This window comes from Ambystoma mexicanum, chromosome 13 (assembly GCF_040938575.1).
Source record: "Ambystoma mexicanum isolate Mex_15411 chromosome 13, UKY_AmexF1_1, whole genome shotgun sequence".
Lineage (NCBI taxonomy): Eukaryota > Metazoa > Chordata > Amphibia > Caudata > Ambystomatidae > Ambystoma > Ambystoma mexicanum.
In genome coordinates, this window is record NC_090938.1 from 561,484,997 (window position 1) to 561,505,658 (window position 20,662).

General features: G+C 49.0%; 1 protein-coding gene across 3 annotated transcripts in view; it reads right to left on the reverse strand.

Annotated features, from left to right (window-relative positions):
- ITGA3 (integrin subunit alpha 3) overlaps positions 1-20,662 on the reverse strand; it is a 469,598-nt gene that overhangs the window by 177,609 nt on the left and 271,327 nt on the right. For all 3 annotated transcript variants that reach the window (XM_069634365.1, XM_069634363.1, XM_069634364.1), the window contains 3 exons: positions 16,737-16,944; positions 7,812-8,005; positions 7,591-7,679 (listed from right to left, as the gene is read on the reverse strand). In XM_069634365.1, coding sequence (XP_069490466.1) covers positions 7,591-7,679; positions 7,812-8,005; positions 16,737-16,944 — 491 coding nt within the window. The remainder of the gene's footprint in view (positions 1-7,590; positions 7,680-7,811; positions 8,006-16,736; positions 16,945-20,662) is intronic.

A 20,662-nucleotide genomic window follows, 5' to 3' on the forward strand; every position in this document is an offset into this window, starting at 1 on the left:
GGGGCACACCAGAAAGGAACGCTGTGGTAGCTGCGATCGCTCTGGTGGAATGGGCTCTCGGACGGCCAGGCAGCGGTCGGTTTGCCAACCGATGACAGTACATGATACAGCCGGAGAGCCATCTGGAAATGGAAGCCTTCGAGAGAGCCTTCCCCTGATTGACAGGTCCAAAGTTCACAAAGAGTTGTGACGTCTTCCGAAAACCCTTCGTGCGGTCCACGTAGAACTTCAGCGCTCTAGCTACATCCAGCGAGTGCAAAGTCCTCTCAGCCGGCGACGAAGGCGACGGGAAGAACACAGGTAACACCAAGGGTTCGTTGAGATGGAAGTCCGATGGTACCTTGGGCATGAAGGAGGGGTGCGTCCTGAGCACTACCCTCGTGTCGTGGAAAGTCAAGTACGGGGCCTTGCAGGAAAGGGCCTGGATCTCTCCCACTCGTTGTGCGGAGGTGATGGCCACAAGAAAAGCTGTTTTCCACGATAGAAACTTCAACGGGGCCGAGTGAAGTTCTTTCCTGGCCACGGGGGGGACGCGCGGGCACCTTCTTTGAAACTCGAGCGCGTGGCCCCGGGCCAGGGCGTCCAGCACCCAACGGTCGGTGGAGATGGACTCCCACACGCTGACGAAGCCCGCCAGCCGGCCTCCCACCGGGGTGCTTCGGTGGGGGCCCGACCCCACGGCCGGTTCAATCCTGCTTGGGCGCGGCCTTGCCGCCTTGACCTCCTTGGCGACGACGGCGGGGTCCGCTAGACTTGCCTCGTCCTCTGTAGGCCTCTTGCGACGACGAGCGGGCCGCTTGACGGTAGGAAGCGAAACCGCCGCCGGAACCTTTGGAGGCGCCCTTGCCTCCGCCGCTCCGAAAGGGCGTCCGTCGTTGCAGGACTCCAAGGGCCCGGGCCGTCTCAGTATCCGCCTTGATGGCCTGAAGGGAATCGTCCACTGTCTTCCCAAACAGGTTGTTCCCGTCGAAGGGCATGTCCAGGACTCTGGTCTGGACGTCCTGCCGGAAATCCGTAGCTTTGAGCCATCCACGACGTCGAAGGCAAACGCCGTTGCCCAGCTGGCGGAACCCGGTGTCGGCGATGTCCGTCGCCACGGTGATGGCGTGGTCCGAGGCCACCTCACCTTCCTGCAGGATCTCAAGGGCCTCCGCCCTCTTGTCGTCCGGCAGAAAATCCAGCAGGGGAGCTATCTTGTACCAGAGCTCCCTGTCATAGCGGGCCACGATAGCCAAGGCGTTGGCCGCTTTAATCGTCGTCGCTGCCGACGAGATGACTCTACGTCCCATAGCATCCAATTTCTTTCCCTCGCCGTCCGGCGGGGAAGTCGATGTGGAGGCCGCACCCCCCCCCCGCTTTCTTCCTGGCTGCCGCGGAGACGACGGAGTCCGGGGTAGGCTGCGCCCGGAGGCACAGGGGGGCCATGTCCGGGACCCGGTACTTTTTCTCGTACCGGTCTCTTCTAGCTGGCGTCGTGGAAGGGTTCTTGAGGAGGGAAAGGCCCTCATCCCAAATGTCGTCCAACAGAGGCACTGAGAGGACGGTCTTCCTCTTGGCCTCGCGCCGCTGATAAAGGAAGCCTTCCTTTTTCTTCTCCTCAGGGCAGAGTTGGAAAAGCTCGGAAGCCCTGGAGATCATGGAGTGGAAAGATCCGATCTCGTCGGGCGGAGAAGCCCTGGTGGGAGGCGACGACGGAAAATCCTCGTCGTATGCCTCGTTGTCCGTACCCGTCGCTGCCGTGTCAGTCCCCGTATCATCCCCTCGGGTGGACGGGGAGGAGGGCTGGAAGGGGCGCGACGGTTGAAAAGGAGGTGGTGGATGGATCCTTCTTTTCTTGGTAGGGGGAACACCAGAAGGTCCCGGTTCTGGATCCCCCGACGGGAAGGGTTCCTCCGTCGGTAACGGTAGCCTCGTCCTTATCTCGGAGCATAAGGACTGTATGGCCAACAAAATGGCCGCCGAGTTGTCTTGCGGCGCTGGCAGAGGGGAATCCGACGGGCGAGCAGGGGCCCCGTCGGTATCCTCGACGATGTCGTCGTCGTCACCTGCGTCGGGGTCCATTCCGACGGGCTGGCCTTCTTCCACGCCTAGGCCGTGGCTTAAGACCTCGATCAGCTCCTCTTCTGAGGTTGAGGCCGAATCTCCGACGACGCCCTGCCCCCCCTTCTTCCCCACGGAGGGTTTCACGGGGGTCCTATCGATGGGCACAAAGGAAGACTCCCTCCGAGGAGGCAGGGAGATTCTGGGCCCTGAGGTCGCCACCACTGGTGCAGCCACCACAGGCTGAGCCAGGGCCGCCGCGACCGTTTCGATAGAGGGCTTGGTCGGATGGATCACGGCCTTCACCACCTTAGGTGCGCTCACCGCCTTATCCTTGAGGGAGGGGGCACTGCCACGCTCCTCCTCTGCCTTAGAGCTCGACCGGGGCCTCTCCAGGAGCTTCGCCGGGTGCTCGGCCTTCCTCTTACCCAACCCAGAGCGTTGGCTCGTGGTTGATGGTGCCGGGGAGGGTGCGCCCTGCCTGGCGCCCGTAGAGCCCGACCGTTCGGCGCTCCCGGTGCCAGCGGACTCGCGGTGCTTGGCCTTATGTTGGGCCCCCGTCGCCGGGGCGCCCTCAAAGGTCTTAGAAGACCGCTCGGATTTCTTCTTCTTCTCGCCAGACGTGCTCTTACCCTCCAGCCAGTTGGCGAGACGTTGATGGCGGTCCTTCATGGTCCGTTCCGACATGTTGCCGCAAAACGCACAGTCCTTCTCCACGTGCGTCTTGTCCTCATGAAGGCATTGAAGACGTTCTGCAGCTGGCATCCAGGGCAGACCCTGAACAGCTTTCCGGGCGTCGAGCTTCCCTTCTCCTGGGCCATCTCCGAGACCGGGCCTGAGAAGCTTCTGGATTCCTCCGAAGTATAGCTCGACGAAATCTTCACCCTTGAGGGGCACAGATGAATCCGACACGGGTCCCCGTTGATCGGATGTAGGATCGGTGGAGCTTGAGGCTCTTTGACCGAAAGAATCGAAGTTTTTTTTGTGAAAAAAGCGCGAAAAAAAGCACTAACGCTCGAGAGCAATAGCACGAGGATCCCAACACATGAACGTGCGGTAAAAATCTGAAGATGGCTGCCAGAGGCGGTGCTTAGGTAGAGGGCAGTCATTGGCTGTGGTCAGTATGACGCAGAGACCAGTGATTGGTTATTACTACGAAAGACAGATCAGAAACGAAACTGATACTGGTTTTTTCTTTACCGAGGATTCCCAGCCTGACGACGGGGAATATTCATGAGCATGTGAATCCATGCCAGACCCCATGCTGGAGAAAGTGTCACACTCGCTATTCCCCAGGGATATGTCATCCAGGTGGTCAGCTCATGGCCATCGTTTTTGGATCCAGTTCCTGGGGGTGGACCAGTGCGGGAGGATCATCTGGGTGAGGGGCTTTCGGGGAGTGGGACACCAGATGGCGAGACGCGGTATCCCCTTCCCTGCAACACCTTTACTCCATCCTACCAGGTAGGATATTTAGGAACTCAAACCCCCCCCAACCATCCCCTCACAACACAAACACTTTCTCGCGGACAACTCGCTATGAGAGAAGATGGATTAACACCCGAGCCGTATACTGGACATGTCCCAATACAATGATCAGGCAGTGTCAGGCAATTACTGACCATTACACACACCTGACCTGGTGTTCCCCAGGGTCTACCCTCTTTCCCTGGCACTTGAACCAATACCTTGCACCCCTTGCCCACCTCATTGCTGCTCTCTGCTCCAACGTTCACTGCTATGCTGATAACACTCAGCTTGATTTCAGGCTCCCCTCAGCCACCTCCCCTCCATCCCTCATCTCTGATTGCCTTGTTTGTCTGTCTGCATTCCAGGAGTGGTGTGCCGCCAATGACCTCTGCCTTAAAGCCAGTAAGACTAAGATCCTCCTCATTGGCACTCCTGCGCCTTCCTTTCCTGTCACTCTCTGGCCGGCCTCCCTTGGCCCCCTTCCTGCTCCCACCTGTGAGGCTAAGAACCTCAGGGTCATCTTCAACTCCATGCTCTCCTTTTCCCCACACATCTCTGATGTCTCCAAGAAGTCAAACTACCAACTGAACCTCCTCAGGGCTATTCTTCCTTCCCTCTCCTTCCCCCAGAAGCTCACCGTCTCTAAAGCTTTGGTTCTCTCCAGGCTGGACTACTGCAACAGCCTCTTTCTAAATCTACCTGCCTCCACTCTCCGCCCTTTCCAGCTCATCCAAAACAGGACTGCGAGACTTGTCCTTGGCCTTAAGCCCAGGGATCGTATCTCTCCTGCCCTGAAATCTCTTCATTTGCTCCCAGTGGCTGCAAGGATTAAATTCAAGACCCTCTGCATTGTCCCCAAGGCCTTCTGGGGCCTGGGTCCCAAATTCCTTCAACTCTCCCTCCTGAAATACCTTCCTACTCGAGCTCTTCGCTCCTCTACCTCCAACTCCCTCAGGGTCAGATGCTTCTCCAAGAAACGAGCTGGTGGTAGATCTCTGTCTGCGGCTGGGGCCTCCCTCTGGAATAGCCTCCCTGCCTCTCTGAAACTTGAGGAGAACCACCTTCGGTTTCGGAAGCACCTTAAGACCTTCCTCTTTGCTTCTGCCTTCTCTCTTCCTCTCCCCTGCTGATCTGTCTGTTTCTGCATGGGCTCCTGGTTACCCTCTGTTTTGGGCCCAGATCCCTGCCCACCCATCTTCTTACCCGCACTGCCTCTTGGCAACCCTAGCACTTGGGTCTCTATCTGCAACCCTACAGTCCCCTTACCTGCACTTATCCGACACTCGTTGTCTGCGCTTAAACTCTGCACTTGCCACCTGCCGACCGCCCTACCTATAGTTGTTATTTCTATCTCCTGTTTCAGCACTTTCCATTCCTCCCTTGCCCCTTGCACTTTCCCCGCTCCCTCTTCCCTACACTTAAGCATTCTCAAGGTCACTGGGCTTAGTAATATTGTTGTATTTCTATTGCTTTTCCTCCCTTGCCCCCCTCCCTTGCCTCGTCGCGCCCTGAAACACTTGTGTATGGGCGCGATATAAATAAACAATCATATCATATCACTTCCCCACACGGGTAAAAGGTGGAGCACAAGAGCACACTCTGAGCAAGGAAAAACACACAAGGAAGCAGCAGTTCCAAGATGGCAGTTTAATACGAGGCGAAAGACGGCAAAACAGAAGGGGATCGCTAGGAGGGAAGTGCCTTTGACCTTTTCGATGAGGAACTGTTACTTTCATTAATCTTCAAGAATAGAAACCGTAAGACCAGGAAGAAAAACTGAAGAATCCTGCATTGTGTGTCTGAGGTACCCGGGGCCCTCCCATTTTGATAGTCAAGGCGGGGAGAATCGCTTGCCGCCGTGGTGTTGTCCTTGGCTCCTACAACAAAGCAGCGCCAGTGAAGTCAGCACAGCCGGTGAATCAGGAAGACTGATACCAGACTGGTCTGTGTTGAAGCCAAGGTTGCAAGCAGCAACATTGTATGGTGAACGCTGAAGCAAACAGTGTATGAAACGCATGTGATAACCAACGCAAGTAAAAGTGAACAACAGATGAGTGATTGAACTTTGAAACCCACAGATGATGTCCTTGACAGAGTGGTGTGGCTCCGTGTGGGTGCACATTCGAACGTCTCTGTATGGTATCCAACTGAGAGTTAAGAAAGATGAAACATTGGAAAAAGAACTGTACATCAAAGTGATCCTGCGACGTGTCTAGCAAAATCCTGTGCACAATCGAAAATCTTAGATGTTGATACTATCAAGCAAGTTGATGACAACATAGATAAAGTTGATCCGAGCTCGAAGGAGAGATCAATTGAAAGCTTTTGGGATAAAGCAAGTCTGTGTTCAAGTGAATTAAAGTTGGTCAGAGGCCGGCGGAGGGAGACTGATTGAACATTGTGTTAAAGGGGATCTGAGCACGGCAGAGGGGGATCCGGGGTGAACAGAAAGTCACCCAAGAAATTGAGAACATTGAATTGAAGTGGATCTGAGTCCGGCAGAGGGGGACCTGGGGTGCACAGGAATACACCCGAAAATTTGAACATTGTGTCGAAAGGGGATCTGAGCCCGGATGAGGGGGGTCTGAGGTGATTAGTGAATCACCTGAGAAATTGAGTACATGTGAAATCCTAAGAGGAAAATAAATTATTGTTTGTTTGTTGCATCAGGGCCTCTGAAAGAAGAGACTTTGAAAGGCAAAGGGACTTGGGCACAGAAGGCCCTAATGCTAATGTTTGAACTGCACCCTCATGCTAGAGAAGCCAGAGGCTGTGTTAAGCTTGAGTGTACTGCCTTGTCCCATGCTGAAAACGTGGGGAAGAGAGGCCAACGGCCTAACATCCTGACATATCATTTCTTGAACACTTTCTTTTCCATAACATTGTTTCCTACACTAGTTGAATTTCGAGGTAAGAATTGGCAATAGGTTTATTAGTATAGGCCCTTTCATTTTGACAAGACTCCACTAGGAGTGTGTTATTATTTGATGGTCGTAGCTTGCTCACATCTGCAGATTTAGGATTAGATAGGCGTTTTTCAAACCCTTTTTGATGTTCAATAAACACCCTTGAACTGTGATCACTTGTGTCTGTCTTACTGTTAATACCATGCCTTCCTTGCATAGGCAAGTACACCAGGAAAGGAACAAGTTGTATGAAAGTAGAGGTTATTCTTGGCAGGCGAGTAGAACAGGAAAGGAATAGTTCCTTTGAAGAAACGTAGTTGTGGTAAAAAGTGTTGTGGAAAGAGACAAAACAGATTTGCTGTGCTGTCCTAACAAAAGTATTCTACGGAAAGAATGGTTGTTATTTTCTTCTAAATAATCACTTTACAGCTAGGGAAGAATACTTTGTAGAAGAAATAGTTGCTTTGTTTTTTTTAAGTGTTTTGTGAAAGAGACATTTACTTTACCAATTCAAAAGACGTGCTGGATGAAAAGACATTTTCCTTTGAACTGAACAGAACACTGTTGAACAAAACTCTTTCAAATGTCTTCTGATTCAGGGGAAGGGAGTCAAAACCTGAATGTAAGGATTGCTTTGTGGGAATTACAAGTTTTAACTTTAGTACATTTTTGTTGAATTGAAAGCAAATACATTCACCTCATGCACTTGGGTTGTATATGTTAGTGTGAGGGTCAGATACATTTGGAAAGAAAGTCATCTTTCTTTAGTTTGAGTTTGCTAGGTAGGAACATTCTCTTTTGGATAGGGATAGATAGGAGTTTATCTCACCCACATTTCATCTTAATAAAAATGCCAAATATTGAGAAAAATGCAATTTTCTGACCCCTCACAGTAAGCAAAGATAAACACAGATTTTGAAAAATTATGAAAAACTTGGAAAAACACCACCAGAATTGGAAAAACAAACATAGAAAACAGGAAACCCTAAACATAATACTGCAGTTTGACACATCTCTGAAAGAAGTGCTTAACTTGTAGGGCTATCTTTTTGTCTGTGAGCTTGTGCGTTTGCCAGCAATGTTGTTGACTGACCAATGAAATAACACTTCTCTGCCAATGCTGTTTTCCAGTCAGTGCTACTGGGCCTTAATGAGTAACGTAAAGCTGTCTCACCTGGCTTGGGGTCTTCATGAGACCCTCGGAGCTGCTGTGATAGATGTACACCTTTCCAGAATCCTCAAAGGGGGCGCCAACAGCAATATCTGTGCGTGGGAAAGATATGGGGTTACTGCATACAGGCACTAGAGACATATTGCCCAACACAGCATTGTGCTGCTCCCATCCAATCAACTCATGACTTACAGGAACCCCTGTAATATCACCACTCACATTACCTTGGAATCCATCCTGGTTGATATCTCCAATATTGGCAACAGCAAATCCGAAGCCAGAGCCACTGGGCCCCACGAGGAACGGAGTAGCCACATTTTGGAAACTTCCAGCTTCGTTGATGTACACGTAGACGGCCCCACCAATCTCTTCCTTCCGCTCAAAGTAAAATGGAGCCCCGACCAGTAGGTCCTGCCACCTGCCAGAGCACATATTTATTTATTTATTCGCATTGCTTTAAAACGCACAACAGCCCGGGGCATCGTGGTGCTGTTACAGATAAAGACATCAAGCTGGTTACAGAGGAAGGCAGTGGTTACAAGTTAATTTGCATTACAGGAGCATAATGGATACATATATTGGTATTACAGGCATATATCGTACAGTATGGTAGAGGGTAAGGGTGAGGTAGAAGCAGTGGTGACTTTTAATTGAACAGTGTGGTTTTAAGGGATTTACGAAAGGAGTACAGTGAAGGTTCTGTTCTGAGTGAGTTGGGGAGGGCATTCCAGAGCTCAGGTGCTATGTGAGGGAAGCCAAAGCCGCTGGCTTTGGCTCTTCTTATAGTGGGAACTTGGAGTTGGTTAGCATGGTAGCTTCTTTTGGGGCGGATGGAAGTATTCTTAGTTATGGTTTCTGATAAATAGGGGGTGCTGTGTGATTGATGCATTTGTGAGTGAGGGTGAGTATTTTAAAATTGATTCTTTCCTTGACTGGGAGCCAGTGTACGTTTCTTCTGGCCTGTGACACATGGTCGAATTTCGGGATGTGTAGTGCAGCGCGGAGAGCGTTATTTTGCACTATTTGGAGCTTGTTTAAGTTTTTGGTAGATGTGCCAGCTAGAAGGGCGTTGCAGTAGTCCAAGTTTGTGTAAGCTATGCCGATAGTGTCCAGTAAGTCAAAGAGGGGTTTGGTGAAGAGGTTGTAGAGGTTCAGGGTGGTGCATGACCCTTGTGGGACTCCACAACTGATGGTGGTGGGGGGGGGGAGCATTGGCCTGGTCTGAGTATACTTTCATGGCCCTACCTTCTAGGAAGGAGGTGATCCAAATGGTAGCTTTGTGAGAGAAGTGTGCTGCGTTAAATAGGTCAGAGGTGAGGATGCTGTGGTCCACTAGATCAAATGCTGCGGAAAGATAGAGCAGTAGAAGGAGAGCGGGTTTGCCTGTGTCTATAATTTTGATGATTTGGTTCTTTAAAACTAAGAGGGCAGTTTCAGTCCCATGGCCTTTACGAAAACCCGATTGTCTTCTGCCTAAACTGGCATGGGTTTCCAGGTAGTGTTGGATTTGGTTATGGGCGGCTTTGTCTAAGATTTTGAGGAGGAAGGGGACGGTGGTGTTGGGGCGATAGTTATTGGGGGAGGAGGGATCAAGGGAAGGTTTTTTTTAGGAGTGGGCGTACCCAGGCTTGTTTTAGGCATTGTGGTACGGTTCCAGTGGAGAATGAGGCATTGATGAATGCTGTGATGATAGGGGTGAGTCATTCAGTGCACTCTTTCATGATGGAGATATCCCCTTTGCAGGTGGATGTTTTGATGTTTTTGAGAATGTCAGAGACTTCCGTCTCTGTAATTCTCTGAAGGCGAAGAGGGGTGTTTACGAGTGAGGATTGTGAGTGGGAGGTGAGGGGGGACTGATGGGGGTATGGAGAGCTTTACGTTGGGAAGCTATTTTGTCTTGGAGTGTTTTAACTTTATTGAAGAGGGCAGTCTGGATGCCTGTGCACCAAGCTTCATCCTTGATGATCTAATCCGGGCTGGAAGCGGGTGTGGTAAGTTCTTTGAATATGGAGAGTAATTCTCTGGGTTTGGACCTGGCTTTAGTGATTCTCTGGTTATAGGATTGGGATTTAGCCTGGAATATGGCTTTTTTGTAGGTCAATGAGATCTCTTTGAATTCGTTGAGAGAAGATTGGTTAGGCACTGATTGCAACTGGATAGGGCTTTTCGTTTTTTGCTGCAAAGGGCAGCTAGTTCTTCTGTGAACCAGGAGTTGGAATGCATAGATGTTTTTCTTTTTTGTCTTCTAGAGTGGCAATTATTTCAATGGCTTGGGTGAGAGCATTGGATAAATGGAGGTTTGAGTTCAGGAATATCGAGAAGAGGAGTGAGGTTGGTAGCAGTGAGTTTGAGCTTCTTACTTTAGCGGGGGGGCATGAGTTAGGGTTTTGTAGGTAGGAGTGCTGGGAATGGAGAATTGTATGTAGTAGCGGTCTGTCCAAGGGAGGGCTGAGATGGAGGGGATGGCAGATGAGCAGTTGTGATCAGCAATCCAGTCAATGGACCGGCCTTTGCAATGAGTAGATGATGTAATTTTGTGTTCAAACCCCATGTGTGAGAGTTCTTTGGCTAGGTGTGCGGCTGCTTTGTCCTTAGGGTCAGATAATCCAAGGTTAATGTCACCTAGGCTGATGGTTTTAGTAGAGCCTTTAAGGTTGTTACCTATGATTTGGAAGAGTTGCTTTTGGTAGTCTGGAAGTGATCCTGGAGGTCTGTGGGTGATTATGATGTTTATTGTGCAGTTTGGGGAGAGGGCTAGTTTGGCAATCAAAAGATCAGCATTGTTGTCCCATTGTGATAGTGAGGGTGTTTTTGAAAATGAGGGCGATGCCACCAGCTTTGGCGGTTTTGCGGTCCTGTCTAAGAATGGTGTAACCTTGGAGGAGGGCAAGGTGGATAGATGGGTTGGATGCCTCATGGAGCCAGGTTTCGGATATGGCTAGTAGGTCTAATTTGTGAGAGGTACATACATACACATGAATAATGTGACACCCAAAAGCCTCTGGACAGAACATTCTACTGGGGCACAGACTTCCCCTGAAGAAGCAGACACTCCAAAAGGCCTCTCCAGACTCTGATCGGAAGATCGTGCAGGATCATCACAACTTCTGAATCTTCCAGTGGTTCATAACCAAGAGATCCTCCATGTGATAACTCGTTACATGATATCAAATGGAGGCAGACAAAATATTTCTCTAGAATATGAATAGAATATCTTGCCACCGATGCACCCTCACACACACCACATTAGATGCCAACAATCACACACCCCTGAGAACTTGAACAAGAGATTCTGCAGGAGCACAGACATACTTTGCCAAAATCAGACATCAGGCATGCTGATTCACCAAAATGCCAGTCTAGCGGACGTGACAACATACACCGGATGACATCACAGGAAGTTGTGACAATTACCTTTAGCCCATGTGATATAACAGGGAGTAATGATACGTGGCCTTTGCTCACACCCTTGGAAGTGATGTTGCAGATGTAAAAACACCGCAAATAAGCTTACAATTAATAAAATAATAAACCGGTCCTAAAGCAGACTGTTTTACTTCCCAGTCATATTTAACTAGGGTGCTGCGTTGATAAGCCACGGGTGGAATCAACCTGCCAGAATCAACATAGGCAAGGGACACTGCCTTCAAGAGCCAATACAGCCACAAATGGCCAGCGACTGCCATCTTCTGCTAGTTACATCGCCTCACATGGCAGATGTAGTAAATATATGCTTACTGCAGCCCCACATTCCCGGGTGCTGCCATAATATGCCAAGTGTAGCCTACTATATGCATATTCTGCCAGGGTATGCCTGTTACAGCCTCACCCGTCAGGTATGCCATGATTTGTAAGGTGCAGCATGACATGTCCAGGTGTCCTCATCATATGCCAAGTGCAGCCTCCAATTCTGTAGAAAGACCACTTAATGGGCCTCATCAGGGTTTGGGTGGAGCGGCATAAATGAGTCGAAAACGCTATTACTGCCACATTACTGCTCCGCCCAATCCCGAGTTTGGGCGGAAAGCTGGAGATTTGTCTCCAGCTCTGAGCTGGAAGTAAATCTCCAGGTTTCCGCCCGTTTTCGACACTATTACCGCTGGCGCTATTACGACCGGCGGTAACAATGCCCGAAAATCCCCATAGAGTCCTATGGACTCTCGAAAATGGGGAATTACTGCCTTACCTCTACTCAGGATCCGGCGCCAATAGCACCGGACAGAGTAGCGGTAACACTAATAGCATTGGTGGTATCCCGGCACAATTACCACTGGGATACCGCCAAGGCTATGATGAGGCCCAATGTGTCAGATTCCTGGTATGGTTACCGTATGTAAGGTGAAGCCTAACATGTACAGAGGCTGTACTCAGATGCCTAGTTTACTCCAAAATGTCATCTGTCTGTTAATGCCTCTCATATGGTAAAGATACATGTGAGGACTTTGCATTTTAAGTGCAGCCTCAAATGCTCCAGGAGTACCAATTAATGTCAGTTAATATTTCATATGCCTAGTAAACTCATCATAGGAAAGGGACAGACACATATGTGCATGCGTTGTTATCATATGCCAACCAAAGTCTAAAATACCTCAGAAATGCCATCTAATGTAAGTTAATGTCATCATATGTAAAGCACAGCCACTCATGTGGACTCGATACAATCACATGTTAAGTGCAGCCCCATATTCTCCCAATGCCATTCAAGCTCACATTCACAGGTGCTTCCATCGTGTGCCAGGTGCAGTCTCAAATGCCACCTACTAATAAAGTCGCAGACGCCACATCATCATCATCATGAGAGAATGCATACTCCAATTTAAAGGTCATGCCTTGCATGCTATTTGTTGCATGCTGTTGACACAAATGAAATGCAGCAGTTCAACAGTGATCTTTATCTGACACAATGATGAGAAGAAAAGGCAATCATCCTGCAATGTTTCCAGCTGTGCGGGCCAGACCTGATAAGGATGAGGTCTGACCAGCACTAAAAGCAAGCTTGGTAAAGTCAACAGACAAGATCTAGTGCATGGCAAATGTGCACTCAGCAGTCTCCATTGGTTAGTGATAATGGACTCTTGCGAGTAAGACACGGCGTGCTGTCTGTACCTGGAGAATTGAGGGGGTGAGTGACATTTTATGTCTGGCTAGTAGCTTGAAACTTGAAAGGTTTAGCCCTTACAATTCCGAAGAGTGCAAGCCCTGCAATGATGTTTAGTGCCTGAGCCATTGGGGGCAGGGGCGAGAGCTGCCCCGGGGGACTGTTTCCTTACACACCCCCAAGCTTAAAAGGCAATCCCTTAATATATGTGAGCCCTTTCTGTCTTCTGTCCCTGCACTCCCACTGGTCGCAGGTGCAATGCTCGGGGTGCCAAAGGGGAAGCCAGGGTAGCAGCGGCTATCCCCTGGCCACCCCTAAGTGATGCCCTTGACAGACATCCTAAATCTCCTACAGTACAACTGTAAAACGGACATCACATACTTAATCAGACACCATAACATCTCCAGGAGACACAGAGAACATACATCATAAATCTAATCGGACATCCAAAAATGTCCAGAGATCCACTTAACTGCGGGAGTGGGCAGAGCCTACAATGATTTCTTATGGGAATTCAGGACAGACCTAGCGCCCTTGGGGCTAAAAACAAGATCCTGTAGTAACACAGAAGCAGACTGAAGATCAGCCTCCCACCGCCCAGCCACCCCTCGGAGGAAGTGGGCATCACGTTACACACTCCAAGACCAATAACGTGACCCACCGACAGGAGAGAAGACAGATCCCATGAAGAACCCATGGCCCCAAAGCACTGAGGCCAGCCCGACAGATAAGGGGTGTATCAGCCTATTGTACTCCCTAGAAATAGGCAAATACTCAACAACAACAAAAATGGTGTAAAAATACTCCCAACAGCAATCCCTTGTTCCTTCGCTTTCACTCACACAGCTAAATGGATATGGTTGGGCCAGTAGTGCATGTAGTTCCACAGGAAGAAACTACTATTATAACTGCCTGATCGGAAGAAGCAAACATGTATCTTTTAATATTCCTGAGTAACTAGGTGCAAATAAATAATTATTACATTTCTGTTTTCCAGTTTTTTTATTCACTTCTAAAATACTCTCATACTCCCTAAAAAACATTTAACTCCCAACTTTAAAAAAATGTGGACTAAAATACTCCCACTTCAAAATCTTATCTGGAGGACTGACAGAGACCCCCCCCCCCAAAACCCCTTGCACATTGCATCTCTTGCCATTGGGCTTAACTAAAATATTATCAGGGTACAGCCATCATGAAAAAACATAGCCCCAAAACACAATTATTCAACAAGGTCACACCAGATCAAATGCCTACAGTGACAAAGAGGTATTCACCACCAATAGAATGCATATTTGCCTATCCTTGTGAATCTTTTGACCACTTTTGTCATGGTTGGCCATGAGGCACTGGTACTGCGTGTATTGGATAAGGGGATAAGGGGGTGCAAAGGCCTCAGTGTTTTTCTTTTTTTATTTCTGAAGCCACCTAATCTACCCAGAGGAAATCTCCCAGCTTGCAGCCCCCGCATCCCACCTCCCCCATTGACTGTGGAGTGCTACAAGTCTGAATTCAGTCCCCTTGTTGCTTAGAAGTACCCAGAACCCCTGGGGAAGGTGGTCAGCGGCACACAGAACTTTATAGTACCGTACCGTTGTTGCATGCCCTACCGCTCACTTCAGTGATACTCAGCCCCACCGAGGATCTGGGTGCTCAAATGTGTACCAGATAATGGGCCTCATTTCAAGTTTGGCAGTAAATTGGTGGTACAACTCCTGATTTTCCACCAAAATAATTGGACGTTACAACCACTCTGTCCTGTGGCATTAATTCTGTGTGGTAAATCCTTGAATTGTTAGGAGGTAAAGTGGAGAATTACCACCTGCATTTTGCTGGAGGTGAATCCTCCAAGTTAGCTCCAAACTCGTAAATCATTGGTGCAGTAAAAGTGGCAGTAATTCTCTTACCACCAAAAAAAAAGGACGGTAACAAAACTATCTCAACCTTTTCACTGCGCCGCTAAACTCGTAATGAGGCCCAGTTCCTCTGAAATGGGGCTCCTCCCAAATAGTCCCATGTAAAAAGCACGAGGAGACAACTGCAGCTCAGAAAGGGAGGTTATAAATAGAGAGATAAGCAAAGGACTCCCAGAGGAGCCCAGTAGTGGCTCAGCAAGGGTTCCTACCTCCACAACTCATCAGGCTCCTCAACTGCTGCTGCCAAGGCACAGGAGCTGTTCGGGAGAGCCTACTCCTGGCACTGAACTGAGCAGGGAACCTGAAAAGGGATGCCTTCCCTGACACATCCCTCTACATCCTTGGCTCACCAGGCTGTTTTACTCCCTAAAATTAGACACATACTCCCAAAAAAAATGTACTGCAAGTAAAAAACCAGCATACATATATATTTGTTTGCTGCCTGCACTGTTATGCAATGATATTTGTATAGCACCTAACCATCGCTATGGCTGCAAAGTGTTGTGGGTTGGAAGGCCCTTCGGAATACCGCAGTTTGAGCAAACATGAGCATTACATGGCATACGAATAGTAAATTAGAATTAGGTGGATATTCAATGACTAGCAGTGTTGACTAGATTAAACATTACAAAAATCATGCAGAGCATTGTGTTCAGGCCCAGAGATGACTGCTACGTTATGTCTGGATACATGGCAAATTTCTGTCCAACGCCACATAGATAGGCTGGCAAAATCACATCCATCTTATCTATAGTTTCTGATAGAGATCATTTCCACGGTATCACTCAGAGTTCAAATCTCGCCACGCACAAACCAGATGTAGAGAAACAAACATTTCATGACAATGTCATTACCTCAACAAACACCAACATAGCTCAGAGGCCTCAACGCCATAACTTGTTTGAGAAGACCCAGAGTCTGTAAAACAGAATCAGAACAACTTCTGAGCTCTCGCTGGCCTCACTCGAGCTCCTGCCATCTACAACAAAAGCTTTGCCGTCTCCGAGCAACAAATAACAGAGTCATCATGGACTTTTCCAGCTCATGATAACGCCACTGGCAGGGAGATCTTCGGCTGTCCACAGATCTCACATCTCAATTGCCCCTGCAACCAATGAGACTGCCACGCCATCAAGCCACTCGACGGCTCATGATTATGCCACTTACATGGAGATGCCCAGAGAATTCACATCTAAATGCCCCCCAAAGCACCAATACAAGTACTAATTGATTAACACACTCACCCGTCGATCATTACGCCGCTTACAAGGAGACGTCACATCTTCGTTGCCCCCAGGCAATTGATGACACGACCACATCGTTAAGAACTTCACCAGCTTACAATACTCCCACTGAGATCTCCTATTGTACACAGACTTAACTTGTCCATCAGGGCACTCTCTGGCTCATTTCTCCATCCCCCCAAGGAACCAATGAGAACCCCAACTCAAGGCACTCTCCAGCTCATGATTACAACACTTACAAGAGAATCGCCTAATGTTCAAAGACCTCACATCTCAATTGCCCCCAAGCCGCCAATGACTCTGCCACATCATCGAGAACTTCTCAAGCTCATGATAACTCCACTGACAAGACGATCGCCTCCTGTCCACAGACCTCCTATCTCCGTGCCCTCTACCACCCAAGGATCCAATGGGAACCCCAATTCATCAAAGCACTCTCCAGCTCATGATTACACAACCTACATGGGAATCTCCTAATGTCCACAGAGTTCACATCTCAGTGGCTTCCAAAGAACCACACCAGCACAGGCAATTTCCTCAGGGGATCTGAAGAATTAATTAGGGATACATTTCAGGGTCATTATGCTAGGGGTCCATCCACACTTTTTCGCGCACAGCGGCGCCAGTTTTAGAATATTGACCACTTACCATCCTGTCTCAGTCGGTGCTATGCAAGCGAGAACACTCCGAAAGAAACAAATGCTCCGGGGCCATAACCATTGCATGGAGGCTCTACCCACATTGCTCTTCCCTTTACTCCACAGCATCAGACATTGTTAATGCAGCTTCTTGCCCCCACCGTCCCTTGTGATAAACTATACTAGTCACAAATGGCGATCCAGAACTTGCCAAACGTCTTCGTAATTTTAAAAGCCACAAAACAGTACTCACCCATCATTATTCAGATCTGCCAAAGCGAGGGCACTCCCAAAGTAGGAGCCAACCTGCTTGCCGACCAGCACCAGGCTGCTCTGCAGTTCCTTGCCACTGCTGAAACTCATCAGGTTCACCGCGCCCTTATGCTCCCAGCGTGGCGCGCCCGCCAGCACTGTGCTGTCTACCTTGTGAAGGACAGCACTGCCCATCTGTACAGCGTAACCTGCAGGGATGCAACAACCAACACTCGTCAGTAGCAGTTTTGAAAATTACATCACAAACCATTCTACAAGACCTTCAAAAGATGTCAGAGATTACCCAGCAAGGCCCTTCATGATAACATTACAGACGGTCAACCATGGCCTTTCAAGATTATCATCACCAACTTGTTAATAGATGACATTACAGAACCTTAACCCTTCACGGGGGCTTCATCTTGCATTCCCTATGCCGCCCTGCACAGGAAATGTCCATGTTTTAGACATACTTGATCATTCCAATCGCCCACCTTGTTACCACGTTATGGAAAAAAGGTACAGAATGAGGCATTTTTTCCTTTGTTGGCATGAAAGGCCGCAGATTATTTATTTTCACAACATTGCTTATAACTACCAAATCAAAACACTGCACACCAAACTTTGTGAAAATAGTTCTGAAGGTGCGGCGACCAGCCGTCTGTTTTGTGTCCAAACTTTGCTTCCCCCTTTCTCAACCAAGTCCACTGTAGGACCAACTCCGCCAACCATTCTTGCGGAACCCCACTTGCCCATGCAGGTGTTCCTGGACTGGAGGAGTGCCGATTTGTCGGGGAAGCCGAGCCCACATCGATACCTCCAGCGCCCTTGCCGCTTTTCCACAGCTCGTTAGTAGTGTGTATAGTGCCAATGGTTGCCCAAACACCGCCTCGGCGAGCAGCGACAGCCATGGCAAAGCCTTGCAAATCCGCCTTCGTTATGCTGGGTGGGTGGAAGGAAAACAAAACTGCTGCCTCCTTCCATCGTCGTTCGACGTCACTGGACTGCAATGTTCTGGCAGTCATCTACCTGGTGGCTTATAAGCCCCCAGGCACACCCCTTCCCATTGTCTGCTTTTGTGGGCCTTTCTGCCCATTTGGCGGGTTTCCAGTCCCTCTTGTTTTTCCAGGGCTTGGCCCAACTCCTCCCCCTTACCCGGGGGGGAGGGGATGAGGACGCTGCCCTGTTATTCGGGCGCCTCCTCCAGCTCTGCTACGACGTCACCTCCATAACCTGGGCATTTGTCCATGTTTTAGACCAACATACTGGCTCATTCCAATCGCCCACCTTGTTACCCCGTTATGGATAAAAGATGCAGAATGAGGCATTTTTTCCTTTGTTGGCATAAAAGGCTGTAGATTATTTTCGCAACATTGCTTATAACTACCAAATCAAAACACTGCACACCAAACTTTGTGAAAATAGTTCTGAAGGTGCGGCTACCAGCCGTCTGTTCCGTGTCCAAACTTTACTTCCCCCTTTCTCAACCATGTGCACTGTAGGCCCAACTCCTCCAACCATTCTTGCGGAACCCCACCTGCCCTTGCAGGTGTTGCTGGGCTGGACAAATGCCGTTTTATCGGGGGAAGCCAAGCCCTCATCGAAACCTCCAGCGGCCTTGCCGCTTAGGCCTCAGAGGGAGCGCTGCTTGCGAGAAGAGCAACAACCCATCCGCTTTTCCATGGCTCGTTAGTAGACTGTATAGTGCCAATGGTCGCCCAAACACTGCCACGCCAGAGGAGGGTCAACGGCCACCGTGCCTCCCCACTTTCCGATCTTACAATTCCAGCAGTTAGGAAATTCATGACTGACTTCACTGCAAATCACTCCTTAGTTATATTAATAATCCCTAGCTCCGATCAACCTCTTCGCAATAAAACCAATAACCAACTCACATTTTGGTTACCTTATTACTCCTTGGTTCCAAACCACTATTGTGATAAAGCATTTATCTTTTGGCGGCAACCAGCCACCTGAATCACGCTTGTCCTACTTCCCCCTCAAATTGCTTGTCTCCATACTTTATTGAGCCAAAGCTCCCCCAACCTAAATTTGCCATTCCTCTGCCTGCCCTTGAAGGAGTTACAATGCTGGGGGAGCACCGTACCTGACGGGGGAAGCTGTGCTTTATTCTTTTGATACAATGTTTAAAACCAAATTTGTCTTCCTTCCCCCTTCCCACAGTCCTCTCCATATGTTCTTAGGCTAAACTCTCCACCACATGAATCCTCAGTCTGCCTGCCCGTGCAGGCGATCCCGTGTTGGAGGAGCGCCGTTTCTGACGGGGGAAGCTTGACTTTCATTCCTGTATTAAAGGCCACTGGGCTTCAGAGGGAGGCTCACCACGGGAGAGACGAAACCCCTCCCCGATTGTTGACAAGCTCACTATCACTTATAATCTTCTAAACCCAAAATGCGCTCGTCCTTTTCGTAACCACCTCCATCTTTTCCTGTCACGTAAGATGGAGATGTTACTCTGAAAACCCAGCTCATGCTGCTACCTATGTACCCCAATGCCTCAGTACCTTTCTTTAAAGATGGATGCCCCGATGTTCATAGTTAATGAATCTATGGTCCCAATGAGCTCTGCGCCACCCACTCCAGCAACTAATTTTAATGTGGTGTTAATGCCCAAGACCAAAATCTTTATATTCCCCGGGTCCGACGCAGTGTTAACGATTCCTGTTTGCCTATAGTTAGAACCCTGTACTCTGCATGCCCCTCTTAACCCAGTGAAGGCGATCTACCTAACCTCTGAAGCCTGATATAACTCTTGATGGTTTCAACTCCTGTTATGTTGCTCGAAACTCAACTCCCCATCGAGCCCCAAACATACCCTGCCTTTTGTTTTATACCCCTGGCATTGTATTGTTACACTCGGCCGGCCACCAAGCACGCAGATCAGTAAGTTATGAATGGCCAGTAATCAGTACCAATAAATTACGCACAGCCAGTGTACAGTAGCCTCGCAAATTATTTCCCGACTAAATTGCCTTTTGACATTTGTAGAGACCCCTGCCCAATGATCCTGCCCAGGGCCACTGGGGTATCTTGAGAGGTTCCCTTACCCAGATTCCCACGTGCCTCTGCACCCCTCCAGATCGGTGCTGCTAGTCTAAAACTACACCCCCCCAACCCTGAGCCGTGGGGCCACTACACCATAACATCCTCATTCCTGTGCTGACCACTTCTGACCATTACGCATAACATCCTCATTCCCGTGCTGACCACTTCTGACCAGTACGCATAACATCCTCATTCCCGTGCTGACCACTTCTGACCACTACGCATAATATCCTCATCCCCTTGCTGACCCCTTTCCTCTATCGTCCCATGTTGAAACCGGGGTCGTCTGCCGCCCTAGGACCGTCAAGGGTGTCTATTGTCCTGGGCCCCATATTAAATTACCCCATTGTACATTCCCCTGGGCAGTTCTGTGCGCTTTATAAATGCAAATAAATAAATAAATAAATAAACCCAAAACATTAAATCAAACTTTGCAATGGTCATGGGCCAGGTACAAACCAACCTTTCACGTAAGAACACATCAACCAGGGTATTTTAAATGGGCTATAAACCACCAAAAAGCTCCTTACAATCCTGAACCCAAAGCAGCAGCTACGACGTCACTTCCATAACCTGGGCATTTGTCCATGTTTTAGACCAACATACTGACTCATTCCAATCGCCCACCTTGTTACCCCGTTATGGATAAAAGATGCAGAATGAGGCATTTTTTCCTTTGTTGGCATAAAAGGCTGTAGATTATTTTCACAACATTGCTTATAACTACCAAATCAAAACACTGCACACCAAACTTTGTGAAAATAGTTCTGAAGGTGCGGCTACCAGCCGTCTGTTCCGTGTCCAAACTTTACTTCCCCCTTTCTCAACCATGTGCACTGTAGGCCCAACTCCTCCAACCAT